At 42.0% G+C, this 14,577-nt stretch overlaps 1 protein-coding gene across 13 annotated transcripts in view; it reads right to left on the reverse strand.

Annotated features, from left to right (window-relative positions):
• The window catches only part of LOC124116911 (polyamine-transporting ATPase 13A3-like), an 81,835-nt gene that overhangs the window by 19,646 nt on the left and 47,612 nt on the right, over positions 1–14,577 (reverse strand). For 5 of the 13 annotated variants that reach the window (XM_046478531.2, XM_046478528.2, XM_046478527.2 and 2 more), the window contains exons 15-22: positions 13,569–13,713; positions 13,228–13,323; positions 10,883–11,036; positions 9,879–9,999; positions 8,385–8,509; positions 7,264–7,466; positions 4,895–4,930; positions 919–975 (exon numbers count right to left, since the gene is read on the reverse strand). In XM_046478531.2, the coding sequence (XP_046334487.2) occupies positions 919–975; positions 4,895–4,930; positions 7,264–7,466; positions 8,385–8,509; positions 9,879–9,999; positions 10,883–11,036; positions 13,228–13,323; positions 13,569–13,713 (937 nt within the window). The remainder of the gene's footprint in view (positions 1–918; positions 976–4,894; positions 4,931–7,263; positions 7,467–8,384; positions 8,510–9,878; positions 10,000–10,882; positions 11,037–13,227; positions 13,324–13,568; positions 13,714–14,577) is intronic. The other 8 variants (XM_046478536.2, XM_046478534.2, XM_046478533.2 and 5 more) reach the window with 3 other exon arrangements.

A 14,577-nucleotide genomic window follows, 5' to 3' on the forward strand; every position in this document is an offset into this window, starting at 1 on the left:
TCGAGCCCGGATCTTCGGCGTGTCAAGCGAACGCTTTAACCACTAGGCTACCCGACCGCCCCCGATTTTTTTGGATTTTTTTTAAAAAAAAAATTATATTTTTTTTTAAATGACTATAGTTAATCTGTTGTTTGATTTCTTTTCAGTAGTATACACAGATAATACAACAAAAGTGTTCTCAGTTCTGTTTTATAGAATTTCCCAAAACATACAGAGCTGGATAATTTGATATCATGCACAGCATACTGAATCCAATATGCCAGCATTAACTGCAAGGTTTGAAGGCAAAAGGGGCAATCTTAATTTAAGGCTGTCAATCAATAGACCATAATAACAAAGATGAGTTTGGGGAGACATGTCAAATGTCACGTTCAGAGAAGAAGTGCTGTGGTCTCTTGGCCTTGATTGTAAAGACACCATAATCAGAACGCATGCGACAGGAAAGAGAGTAACTGGACACAGTGAACAACAAACAACACCATTACCAACAACAAAAACAGCAAATGCAACACATTACCAAGTCTACTTGGAATGTAGCAAAGGGTTAGTTCTTATGTCTTGGTCAGCCAAGGCTTTCAAATTGTACTTCTGGGTCCACTTGCACAAAGCGATCTTAGCGTTACGCCAATTGTAAGCCTCTGTTAAAGTATGGGTACGATCATCTTAGCGGTAAGATCGCTTTGTGCAAGTGGGCCCTGGAGTAACTTAAATTCTGCGACCAAACAATGAAGATTTTTTTCACTTAAATCCTATGATTTCATAAAATATACAATTGCTGGAAATGAAAAATAAGGGAACATTTTAAGAATGTTGTGTGAAAAGAATATTTTCCCAGAACTAGAGTTATCTGATACTGGTAAGCCTTTCTCCATGCTCCAAGTAGACTTCCCTGCTCAGTGTTCTACCCCTGATACACACCTTGACTGCTGTCATTCTTGACTCACTGCCAGGTGAGAGAAGCGGAGAGGAAGCATTCTGAAAGAAGTCAAACCTCAACAAACACCATCCAATCACCAAACTACTCATCAAGCAAACTCACGACTTCCAAAAACCAAAATCATAAAAGCTCACAAATCAGAACAGCTGTGAATTCATGTCTCCAAATTCAAAAGGGTTCCATTTTCTGAGGTCGTTCTGATGTTACCCGTAATGGGATGTCCTCAGATCTTTCTTTCGTAGTAGCAAGTACTAAGATCTGATTTTTTTATGAAGTTGAGTGCAGGTCCTTCTGTTTTATAGTCCCATCTTTTCTCCGCGGATGGAGAAAATAATTTTAATAATTATTTGTTGTAAACTAATCAAGTCTGTGGCACCGTTTAATAAAATATATAAATGAAAACTTACTGGTTTAAGATAATAATGAGAAAAATAAATTGTCCAGAAGGAAATTCACAAACGGCAATATTACTTCCAATACAAAAACAAAAATATTACTTCTAATACAACAACAAACAAGACAAAAAGTGAGCAGGGCTCACTAATACCTCGACTTCAATTCCAACATACTCCTTAGTTCAAAACATGAAAAAAAAAAATATATATTTTCTCAGAAAATCCACATTTCGAAATCAAAATTTGCACTGCACATGTTCTATTGGTATGGAAACTGTACCCGCAATTGGAAAAGTACACATGAAGTAGTCTTCAAGTTATAGGTCGCACAAATGTTGATGTAAAAACAAATTCTGAGTGAAAGAAATGTTTTTTTCTGAAAAATACACATATCAAAATCCTACTGTTACTTGAGACAATGTGACAGTGCCAAATAGACACTGATGCCAAAGTATGTTCCTCTACACGCGTCATTGATATTTAAGAGAAAAGGAATGAGTTACTATCTTCAATTGTTCCTGTTATATGGAAAAGAAAAACACCAAGTAATACTACAATCTGAAATAAGTGATTGAGTTTGTTATGATGCCATTAGTTGAACAATATTTCAGTTATATCAAACCTAGAAATATTATTAGGGATTTGTATCCATGTTCACAGGATACGAGGCCCTTTTTCAAAACGTGATTTACATGAGTCTATGTAAAATTTTGTTTGTTGTTTAACACTGCACTCAGCAATATTCCAGCTGTTTGACAGTGGTCTGTAAATAATCGACAAGACAAACCAGTGACTGACATCATTGATCTACACAACTGGGATACAATGCAACAACCAAGTCAGCAAGACTGGCCACATGAAGATGGAATATTGCTGAGTACAGCATTAAACAACAACAAAAAAACACACACAAAAAGAAACCAACATTCAGAAAAGCATCAAAGTAAAGTTATCTTTTTTGGCCCTTTTTGAAGGCCCAAATATATATTTTCATGGCTTCAAAAAGAGTAGCCAAAAGCATCATTTTCAAAGAAATTAATTTAAATAACAGTAATATAATAAGAAGAATGTAACATGCAATAAAAATATTGCTCAGTTATTAATTTCGTCAAATTTTAAAAGTAACTCAGTGTCAGTTACTTTAATAAAAGTATGCTGTTGTAGAAATATACATCTGCAAAAAAGTTCATCTCTAACCAAATTATATGAAGATATCACCAAGAATAATTTCATTAAAACCTTGGTGAAGCGATAGTGAGCACCAAGATCTGATTTCAATGAGATTGTCTCCAAGAGATGCAAGAAGTGCAACATATCTGAAAGAAAGTCTTCTAACTGAAAAATGTACTTTTCATTTCAAATGCTTGAAACTTTGAATTTGGATGTCTTACCTTTTGGCTTTAGATAACAATGCCTTTTAGGGAACTTGAACTTTGCATTTATATCTAAAGCCAAAAGGTAGGGCATCCAAATTCAAAGTTTTAAGCAAAGACTGAGAGTCTCACTTCCGAGGCCCTATCCACAAAGTAACCTCAGCGCCGAGACTACTTACGATCATCATAGCACAACAATAGTGGAACCAAGCCTTTTCAGGACAGGCTCCAGAAATTAATTTCAATCCAAAAAATAAGAAACACAAATTGAGCAGACTTTTAATCATGCGACAGAAGGTATGAGAAGAACGTCTCGTCAGTAGGGCTGCAACGATCCTTCTATAGGTAACCCAGTTTACAATGTTCTGCAGCTGTCCCAGAAACAGTGAATGATAAGATACCAGGAGAGTATTCTCCATTAACCTGGACTAATGCGCCACCATAACTTTGTTATGGAAGTGACGTCACCATCTCTGTTATCAGCAAGCTTCCTGAATCGTTACAACCCACATGTCATGCTGATTTATAATAAATAAGTCCAATCAGTACTTGGTTTACAGGTTGTTGACCCTTTCCGTGTTACCATAAAAGTCTGGTCAGAGGTAAAATAATGAAGAACCATTCCTATCTGCATTTACTTTGGAGGTTCTATATTTCCAGGAATTTGCTTACAGACATTGCAGAAAGAACAAATTTTCTTTTATGTTTATTGAACTTCAAGGATGAGGCACAGACAATCATGAAAAGGGTTAACTTTTGGCCCAATGGAAATGTCTGACTTTAAGTTTAGGAAATCTTTGAAATGATGGTATGGAAAGTATCGTAAATTTTCAAATGCCTGACAAGAAGCCTTTTCCCGTCTTACAGTTGACTATTTTGGACTTCAGACAAAATGTATCTAAGTATGGCTACAATGAGCAAAAGAGGATGATTTTCTGAGTTGAAAGTCAAAATCGCACTATCAGCAAGTATGAGATCCAAGATGAAAATGTTATGTTTGTTCTGACCTTCTTTTTTTTACCCACATCTAATAAAATCTAAGTCAAGACTTCCTCATGTTTAAATATTAGAAAAAGCTTCCTAAAAGTAGCTAAAATCAGACTTATTGACACAATGAAACATTTATTTTGTATTGTTAGAATTTCAAACCTTAAAGTGTAATAATGTATTCTAATGCACGTTCAATTACTTTTAAATAAATTTGTAAAAGTTTTCCTTATGTCTAAAATTATGCAGGTCCTGGCCTTAAATGGTCCTCATCATATCATGTCCTCACGTTTTAGGGATTTGGATCTGTAAACCAAGTATAGAATGGAAAAATGCTTACAACTGATTTCATAGTGTGTCTGAGGAACATTCTCAAGAACCATGCCAGAAGAAATGCATGCTTCTTAATGTTCAGTTGGACCAATCATTGACCAGAGTCAAACATCCTTGTTGAAAAAGGTGGCAGCACTGACATCATATTGTACCCAACAAATGAATGCTTATTGATTGAATCAATTTCAATTCACGATTCTTGTTTTGAATATTATTATGATTAACAAGTTATACATTGGATCTATCTCACATATATGACTGGTCACAAATAGCAACAAAATCATTTTCCCGTGTCTTTATAATGTTGTTATTTTTAAATCTATAAAACAGTTTCCAACCAATAAAATGAACTTTAAATGTCCTGCAGTAAAGGCTGAAACATTTTACAGATGCACTCAACAATACAAAACATGCTTCGCTTAATTCTCTATTGATATGAATCATTCGAAGCCATGACTATAGGTGTCTGGCACACAACTCTGTACCTCAAACTACTGTTCCCAAGAGGCCATGACCTTGAAATCAAATATTGGAGTGAGTGAGTGAGTTGGGTTTTACTGCCGCTTTTAACAGTATTACAGTTATATTGCGGCGTTTCAGCTTTATGTGGGAGGAAAGCCTTTGTTTTCCTTTGCTATCACATGGTCAGTTGAAAATTAGAACAACAAAGTATTGCGACTGGCATATACAACAGTGTATGGTTTCAACCCTTTACTGCAGTTGAAGTTATCATTAGATTCATTTGCATCATTGTTGAGGTCAATATGGTTGAACAGCTTTGTTCAGCTCCTGTCCCCATCATTGAAAGAGATCAAACAGAAGACAGATAAAGAAACTGCATCACACAGAACGAGAAACAAACCACTTACAACCACGACTGACTCTGGTGGGAGCAGTGCTGCTCTCTTCAACAAAACAAATCATGAGCTGAGTGAGCTGGGTTTACGCCACTTTACCCAAAAGCCGTAAAACAACTCCCCAATCTTTCAGATTACTATAGTTAATCTGTCATGGAACCAATGCTGTAAATGCTAAAATTTCAAAGCCTTATATATATTTAACCAAAAAGAAGTAAAAGAACACCCAAGTCTTTCACAGTACTCAAGTTAATCGGTCTTGGAACCAATGGTTTATGCTTGAGGCTTCACATGCTAAAATGTCTACGCATCAAACACAAGCAAATCTGTTAACACAATGTTCATCGACATCATACACATTCTGTATCCTCTCAAGCAGACATGCAGGACTTCACTCTGTAATGTTTGGACATCAGGACACCAAAAATGATGTCTTAAGTGTCCATGACAAGAAAACCTAAAGATGCTGTTTAAAACCAAAAAAAGTAATTTTGTTCAAGAAACACAATAAATGAATTTGATATTGACATGCCATCAAGAAGAGTGTTTATACACTTTGAAAAGTCCCGAAGATTTGCAACACACACTCCCATGCATTTTACAACCTGGGATTCACCCCACCTGTCAGTGGATTTGGCCATGGATGCAACTACGCAGTGATCTGCGACACCCTTAGCCACCTTGCCAGACTGCTATCCCTGTGTAATCATTGATACAAGTAACGTCTTGTTGACCAAACTATTATTGAGTGAGCTTGACAGTGATTATTTTTAATGCAACAGTCAGCAATATTCCAGCTATAGCATGATGCCCTTGACAATACATACCAGGGCCCATGTTATCGGGATATGACGGCACAGAATTGACCAGGTCACTAATAATAACTAACTGCCTGATCATGCTGATTCTCTAAAAAATAGTCAGCAAACACAAGTTACTGGGACCTATTCTGCCCTGAGAATCCCCATAGGGAGACAAGCATGAGTGACTGGGGAGTGGGGACCTACTCTGCCCTGAGAATCCCCATAGGGAGACAAGCATGAGTGACTGGGGAGTGGGGACCTACTCTGCCCTGAGAATCCCCATAGGGAGACAAGCATGAGTGACTGGGGAGTGGGGACCTACTCTGCCCTGAGAATCCCCACAGGGAGACAAGCATGAGTGACTGGGGAGTGGGGACCTACTCTGCCCTGAGAATCCCCATAGGGAGACAAGCATGAGTGACTGGGGAGTGGGGACCTACTCTGCCCTGAGAATCCCCACAGGGAGACAAGCATGAGTGACTGGGGAGTGGGGACCTCCTCTGCCCTGAGAATCCCCACAGGGAGACAGGTATGAGTTACTGAGGTAATGGGGACCTCCTCTGCCCTTGGAATCTCCGCAAGGAGACAGGTATGAGGTACTGGGGACCTCCTCTGACCTTGGAATCTCCGCAAGGAGACAAGCATGAGTTACTGGGGACCTATCCTACCCTGAGAATCCCCACAAGGAGACAGGTATGAGTTACTGGGGACCTATCCTACCCTGAGAATCCCCACAGGGAGACAAGCATGAGTTACTGGGGACCTATCCTACCTTGAGAATCCCAACAGGGAGACAGGTATGAGTTACTGGGGACCTATCCTACCTTGAGAATCTCCACAGGGAGACAGGTATGAGTTACTGGGGACCTATCCTACCCTGAGAATCCCCACAGGGAGACAGGTATGAGTTACTGGGGACCTATCCTACCCTGAGAATCCCCATGGGAGACAAGCATGAGTTACTGGGGACCTATCCTACCTTGAGAATCCCCACAGGGAGACAGGTATGAGTTACTGGGGACCTATCCTACCCTGAGAATCCCCATGGGAGACAAGCATGAGTTACTGGGGACCTATCCTACCCTGAGAATCCCCACAGGGAGACAGGTATGAGTTACTGGGGACCTATCCTACCCTGAGAATCCCCATGGGAGACAAGCATGAGTTACTACAGGAATTGTACCCTACACCTTGTACTGGCAAGTTACCAACACTTCTGACTTTAGACTATTGGACATTAACCTCTGTCCCAATAGTCTCAAACTTTTCTTGTAGGCAACAGAGTGAGTGAATTTGATTTATGCCGCTTTGAACATATTTCATGACAGCAAATCAGTTTGATGTGGGAGAAAAGTGATGCAGCTCTTCGACGTTTATCACTTATGTGAAACCCACAAGTACAGCGCTGACAAAACCCAGAAACATAATCAGGTAGATTTGAGATCTGAATCCACGACCAATGGTTTCTGGCATGCTTAAGAGACGTAACTCAGGTTTTGAACATAAAACATAACATTTTATGAAGATTTCCTTTAAGGAAAAGTTGTCATCTTTCTAAACCATCTCAGAGTGACCTACCGAGTCTTGTCCGGCATCAGAGTCGATGTCTGTATCCTGCTCTGATACAATATCTATGTCTGTGGGAAGCTCAGCATATTCCCACTCAATCCGAGCTGTCTGCTGCTTGTCGGGGGGATGGGCGTTTACAATCACAACCTTATCACGTGGATGAACCATCCCACAATTCCTGGACACACTCACTGCAGTTTGGATCATATCACCTGTAACAAACATGTTTGTATTTTGAAGTGTTGTTTAACTTTGCAATATTCAGGATATATGACAGCTGTCTGTAAATAACCAATTCTGGACAAGACAATCCAGTGTCTGACATGATGAGGTTGATGGGATACGATAACATGCATCAACCAAGTCACCAAGCTGGACCACCGATCCAGTTAGTCGCCTCTTTCGACAAGCATGGGCTGCTGAAGACAAATTCCAGCCCAGATCATCAAGGGGTCATCACAACAGTAAGGCCATCATGGCATATTGTCGCCGCATTACATTCTTGTATGGCTTTCAATTACAGAACAAACCCACCCCTGCTTCACTACAGTTCACAAAGTGTTGGTAAACTAGAGATTATTATATTGACGTATGTATACCATACTGATCTTACAAACCTTGTGTCAGAATTCATGTAGTAATTCGAACTGGCAGTTCATAAAATCAGTTTGACAATATATCATTGTATATTGCATGAGCAATCTCATTAAAACCAGGTCTTTTTCTAAAATACATACCTCTCTGTGTGAAGATCTGGCAAAACCTTCATTGGAGGTCATACTAGCTAGCGTACCTGATTACTGTATCGTGTTTCGGAACATAAACAGGCAGTTCCTTAAGGAAATAAAAAAAGCCACAGGATCCGCTATTGAAGGAATACGTCTGTTCTGCATGGATTTTCTTGAGCTTGGACCAAATTTCCCATCAAAGTGGTAAAGAAATAAGCTGCACTGATTTTGGGCGCTGGCACCTGATTGGCTGAAGAACTAGCAAATTCTTCATTCAGATTGAGAGGTCAATGTCTGCTGAGGATTCATGGTGTTCGTCAGACCTTCTCAGTGAGTTATATTTTGGGAGTAAAAGATCTGTCTTTCATGAGATTGAATGTTTCATCTGAATATCCTGAGTACCTGTGACCATGACTGTCCTGAGCTTGGCCTCCAGGAGAGTCCTGATGACCGGGGTGGTCTCTGGCTTCAGCTGGTTCTGCATCACCAGCAGCCCCAGGAATGTCAGGTTACACTCCACCTTGTCTCTGTAACATCCGACACAGACTTACACCTACCCAACACATACAGAATTCAGTCAATATTCATGGCCTTATCAAAGTGTTTACAAGTCTCCCTCTCCTAATTAAAGCCCATGTAAATAAGAAAATGGTAAAAAAAAAACCAATTTTGAACAATATCACAATTTTCTCCCAGTGTTTCAATCAACGGCACCTAGAGTGGAACACAACATAAATCCCTGTCTTGGGCCCTTTCATTCAATTTGTTAAGGATTCAGGTATCAGGAGCGAGTGGATAAGGGTGTTTTTTCTGTTGGTTGGAAGGTTGGTGGGTTGGTGAGTGGGCGAATTATTTAGCCAATAAATGAGTAGGTGAATGGATGTGATGTGATGTGATGTGATGTGATGTGATGCAACGTGCATGCATGTATGTGTGAGTGTGGCTGCTTGTACTAGTCCGGACAAATGCCTATTTATAGTGCTAGCCCACTGAGATACCATGCTACATAAATACCCCACTCAGACACAGTATACTGACTCCGAGCCAACCAGTCCTTAATGCTGAGTGCCAGACAGTATAACAAGTTCCATATTTTAACGTCTTTTGGTATGACGTGAGTGAGTGGATGGTTGGGTGATTGAGTTGGTTGGTGAGAGAGTGAGTGAGTGGATGGTTGGGTGATTGAGTTGGTTGGTGAGAGATTTAGTGAGTGGATGGTTGGGTGATTGAGTTGGTTGGTGAGAGAGTGAGTGAGTGGATGGTTGGGTGATTGAGTTGGTTGGTGAGAGAGTGAGTGAGTGGATGGTTGGGTGATTGAGTTTGTTGGTGAGAGAGTGAGTGGATGGTTCAGTGATTGACTTGGTTGATGAGAGAGTGAGTGAGTGGATGGTTGGGTGATTGAGTTGGTTGGTGAGAGAGTGAGTGAGGGGATGGTTGGGTGATTGAGTTGGTTGGTGAGAGAATGAGTGAGTGGATGGTTGGGTGATTGAGTTGGTTGGTGAGAGAGTGAGTGGATGGTTCGGTGATTGAGTTGGTTGGTGAGAGAGTGGGTGGATGGTTCAGTGATTGAGTTGGTTGGTGAGAGAGTGAGTGGATGGTTCGGTGATTGAGTTGGTTGGTGAGAGAGTGAGTGGATGGTTCGGTGATTGAGTTGGTTGGTGAGAGAGTGGGTGGATGGTTCGGTGATTGATTTGGTTGGTGAGAGAGAGAGTGAGTGGATGGTTCGGTGATTGAGTTGGTTGGTGAGAGAGTGGGTGGATGGTTCAGTGATTGAGTTGGTTGGTGAGAGAGTGGGTGGATGCTTGGGTGATTGAGTTGGTTGGTGAGAGAGTGAGTGAGTGGATGGGTAGTTTCTGCAGCATGTGGGTGTATGCACCTGCAGATATAAATACTGACCGTGAGATACGCTGGACCTGGTGCCAGTTGACTTTGGCCTCGAGAGGTCGGTATGCCAGGGCGATGACCCGAAGTCCCTGCACAGTGTAGGTGTGGAGGACAGGCTGGAAGTTCTCCGGCACTGACAACACACAACAGACATGCAGGTGACACAGTCAAGCATAGGAAAATGAGAGAAGACCATCTTTTCATTTTTATCTCATCTCTTACTTAAGACAATATTCGGTGTTAATCTCGCATCTGAATCTGATGTAAACAAAAATCATGTCACAACTTCATGGAAATAACTAGGTTTGAGTCTGACAGTAGCACGAAAGAAATTCATGTATTTATTGTCATGTGGCAGTACAGATTGTTGTAAGTTTGTTTGTTTTTTCTGGGGCAGCAAATGATTGAAGCAATGGTAATATGTCAACTGCTGTGGGAGTGGAATTTAGAGTTATCTCCCCTGGTTGTTAACAAACATGGCAGGCTTGATCATACAAGAAGTTTAGGGATGTTTCATGAAGGTTGGCTGTACCATACAAGAGGGACACAAGAACGATTTGAAAAATTTTCAAACATGACTTGCGTCTTATCTATTTGTCAAGTGCTGATTAGTAAACATCAAATTCCTGCCAGATTCCAACACTATTCTGGTTTCAAGGGAGCAGAGCATGGTCTTTTTTGAGAGATTCTACAATGACAAAAATTTGGATATTGGTGAGTGCACTAATATATTATATAGCCTGCCACTTATTTGTCCCACTGTTTTGCCTGTTTTGTTTGTAATCCTAAAACTTTGTGTTTCAACATAATTTATTGAGTATTCACTGATTTTGAGGTCATTTACTGATTTCACAATTTAGTTCTGGATGAACTGATTTCTTGGTCAACCTTTATGTTTCAGTTTGGAAATCACCTCAAAACAATATATCAAAAAGTACCAAGGGTACAAGCTGATGGCACCCTGGTTGAGAACGACACCCCAAAATGAGGACATGAATATGAGTGTCCAGTGTTACCAGTGTCAGGGTTACAGAGTGAAGCAATCTTCTCCGGTGCCCCCTTGGAGTAGATCTCCATGTGGTTGTGACCTAGGGTTCGTGTTATCACACTCATACGCTGCATGCTGGACGAGAAGGTGAACTGGCGCACAATTCCCACCTCGAACGGCACCTAGGAAACAGTACATTGTCTGTAACCATGGTAAATTGTACATTCAAAATATCAATAACAAATGGATTGTTAGCTTTTCATCTGACACATATACAGTCAGTGAGCTGTAAATATTCCAATTAAGTGCATCAAATCTATGCCTCAGCCTCCAAATCGTTTAGAATAATGTAACATGAAGACATAAAACTGTTTATGGATAACAACTTTCTTGTTGTTAGTGGCATCATTTCCAATGTCATTTCAGGGCTTCTTCTTGCCCCATCATCAGGTGAACGCCATATCTGAGCTTCTTGCCCTGTCATCAGGTGAATGCCATATCTCAGCTTCTTGCCCTGTCATCAGGTGAATGCCATTTCAGGGCTTCTTCTTGCCCCGTCATCAGGTGAATGCCTTTTCAGGGCTTCTTCTTGCCCTGTCATCAGGTGAATGCCATTTCAGGGCTTCATCTTGCCCCGTCATCAGGTGAATGCCATTTCAGGGCTTCTTCTTGCCCTGTCATCAGGTGAATGCCATTTCAGGGCTTCTTCTTGCCCCGTCATCAGGTGAATGCCATTTCAGGGCTTCTTCTTGCCCCTTCATCAGGTGAATGCCATTTCAGGGCTTCTTCTTGCCCCGTCATCAGGTGAACGCTATTTCAGGGCTTCTTCTTGCCCCGTCATCAGGTGAATGCCATTTCAGGGCTTCTTCTTGCCCCGTCATCAGGTGAATGGCATTTCAGGGCTTCTTCTTGCCCCATCATCATGTGAATGCTATTTCAGGGCTTCTTCTTGCCCCGTCATCAGGTGAATGCCATTTCAGGGCTTCTTCTTGCCCCGTCATCAGGTGAATGCCATTTCAGGGCTTCTTCTTGCCCCGTCATCAGGTGAATGCCATTTCAGGGCTTCTTCTTGCCCATCATCAGGTGAATGGCATTTCAGGGCTTCTTCTTGCCCCATCATCAGGTGAATGCTATTTCAGGGCTTCTTCTTGCCCCATCATCAGGTGAATGCCATTTCAGGGCTTCTTCTTGCCCCGTCATCAGGTGAATGCCATTTCAGGGCTTCTTCTTGCCCCATCATCAGGTGAACGCCATTTCAGGGCTTCTTCTTGCCCCGTCAGCAGGTGAATGCCATTTCAGGGCTTCTTCTTGCCCCGTCATCAGGTGAATGCCATTTCAGGGCTTCTTCTTGCCCCATCATCAGGTGAATGCCATTTCAGGGCTTCTTCTTGCCCCGTCATCAGGTGAATGCCATTTCAGGGCTTCTTCTTGCCCCATCATCAGGTGAATGCCATTTCAGGGCTTCTTCTTGCCCCGTCAGCAGGTGAAAGCCATTTCAGGGCTTCTTCTTGCCCTGTCATCAGGTGAACGCTATTTCAGGGCTTCTTCTTGCCCCATCATCAGGTGAACGCCATTTCAGGGCTTCTTCTTGCCCCATCATCAGGTGAATGGCATTTCAGGGCTACTTCTTGCCCCGTCATCAGGTGAACGCCATTTCAGGGCTTCTTCTTGCCCCATCATCAGGTGAATGGCATTTCAGGGCTACTTTTGGCACCTTCATTAGGTGAATGGCATTTCAGGGCTTCTTTTGGCACCTTCATTAGGTGAACGCCATTTCAGGGCTACTTCTTGCCCTGTCATCAGGTGAATGGCATTTCAGGGCTACTTTTGGCACCTTCATTAGGTGAATGGCATTTCAGGGCTTCTTTTGGCACCTTCATTAGGTGAACGCCATTTCAGGGCTACTTCTTGCCCTGTCATCAGGTGAACGCCATTTCAGGGCTTCTTCTTGCCCCATCATCAGGTGAATGGCATTTCAGGGCTTCTTCTTGCCCCATCATCAGGTGAATGGCATTTCAGGGCTTCTTCTTGCCCCATCATCAGGTGAATGGCATTTCAGGGCTACTTTTGGCACCTTCATTAGGTGAACGCCATTTCAGGGCTACTTCTTGCCCTGTTATCAGGTGAATGGTATATGTTAAAGCAGTTGTTATCCATTAAAAGTTTCATGTCTTCATGTTTTTCCAACTTCTGAATCTCAGAAAAAAACTGTTACTGTATCATGACATCTACCATAATCTGAACCCCACAAAGGTTAAACTTCTTTCTCTGCATCAAAATACAAACTACATCACACTCGTAGACATGTTTTAGTCATTACTGCATTGGGCAGGTGCAGGTGCAGGTGCTGGTGCTGTGACAGTGACCACTGACCTCATCTGACATGAAGCTGTCCTTGTCGGAGGGCTTGACGATTGTGGGCATCAGAGTGTCGTACTTCGTGGTGTCCTGTCCCGGCTCCTCCAGAGACTGAAGTCACAACATAACCAGGTCACACCATAATTGGATCACAGTTTCAACATCAAGGCATATCAACTTATAAAAAAACAAGGTCACACTTTATTCCAAAACATAATGGTGTTTAAATGCCCTGTGAAACATCTAGTTTCTATTTTAACACATTTGTGTTTAAATTCTCTTTGTATCGATACACTAAGTATGCTTAAATTCTCCTTAAATAACACAAATTGCTCCTGTCGCTTGCTACCACCTACCCAGTTGAGAGAATTAAACATGATGAGATCCAGAGGGTCCCCCATGAGCTCCCCATCAATCAGTGTGAGTGAGTGACAGGTTGCCATGCACACCAGAATCTGTGAACGAGGCAGTTCTGGAAGCTTCCGTATTGGCTCTTGAAAACTGAAATAGTATCACAGCTGTTGGCAGATACTGATGCAGGGATGAGTCAAAAGAATAAGGTTTACGATGTCGTCAATTACTGTAGTAAGTGCAGTTAGCCCACTTCCACACAATTTCTGTGTTTCGTTTGTTTCTGTTTAATACTGCAGCATATTCAAGCAATAACATGGCGCCCTAATACTTAACTGTCCCGACCACAACACTAAAATACACACTCTTGACATAAACGTATAAGATTGGGTATATGGTGCTGACAGAGCACAGATCATAGGGCAAGACTGGGATTCAAACTAATGACCAGCCAACATAAAGTCCTCATTGACAGTCTCAGTAGAGGCCTTATCTTCCCATGAAGGCCTCACAGAGGGTCTAGGCCATATAGGCCCCGAAGTCCTCATTGAGGGTCCAGGCCATATCTGCCCAGAAGTCCTCATAGAGGGTCAAGGCCATATCTGCCCCGAAGTCCTCATAGAGGGTCAAGGCCATATCTGCCCTGAAGTCCTCATAGAGGGTCTAGGCCATATCTGCCCTGAAGTCCTCATAGAGGGATATGGTCATATCTGCCCTGAAGGCCTCATAGAGCATCTAGGTCATATCTGCCCAGAAGTCCTCATAGAGCATCTAGGTCATATCTGCCCAGAAGTCCTCATAGAGGGTCTAGGGCATATCTGCCCAGAAGTCCTCATAGAGGGTCAAGGCCATATCTGCCCAGAAGTCCTCATAGAGGGTCAAGGCCATTTCTGCCCAGAAGTCCTCATAGAGGGTCAAGGGCATATCTGCCCTGAAGGCCTCATAGAGCATCTAGGTCATATCTGCCCAGAAGTCCTCATTGAGGGTCTTTGATGGGTTACTGCTGATGAAGGT

The sequence above is a fragment of the Haliotis rufescens genome, unplaced genomic scaffold (assembly GCF_023055435.1).
Source record: "Haliotis rufescens isolate VD_foot unplaced genomic scaffold, xgHalRufe1.0.p SCAF_13, whole genome shotgun sequence".
NCBI lineage: Eukaryota > Metazoa > Mollusca > Gastropoda > Lepetellida > Haliotidae > Haliotis > Haliotis rufescens.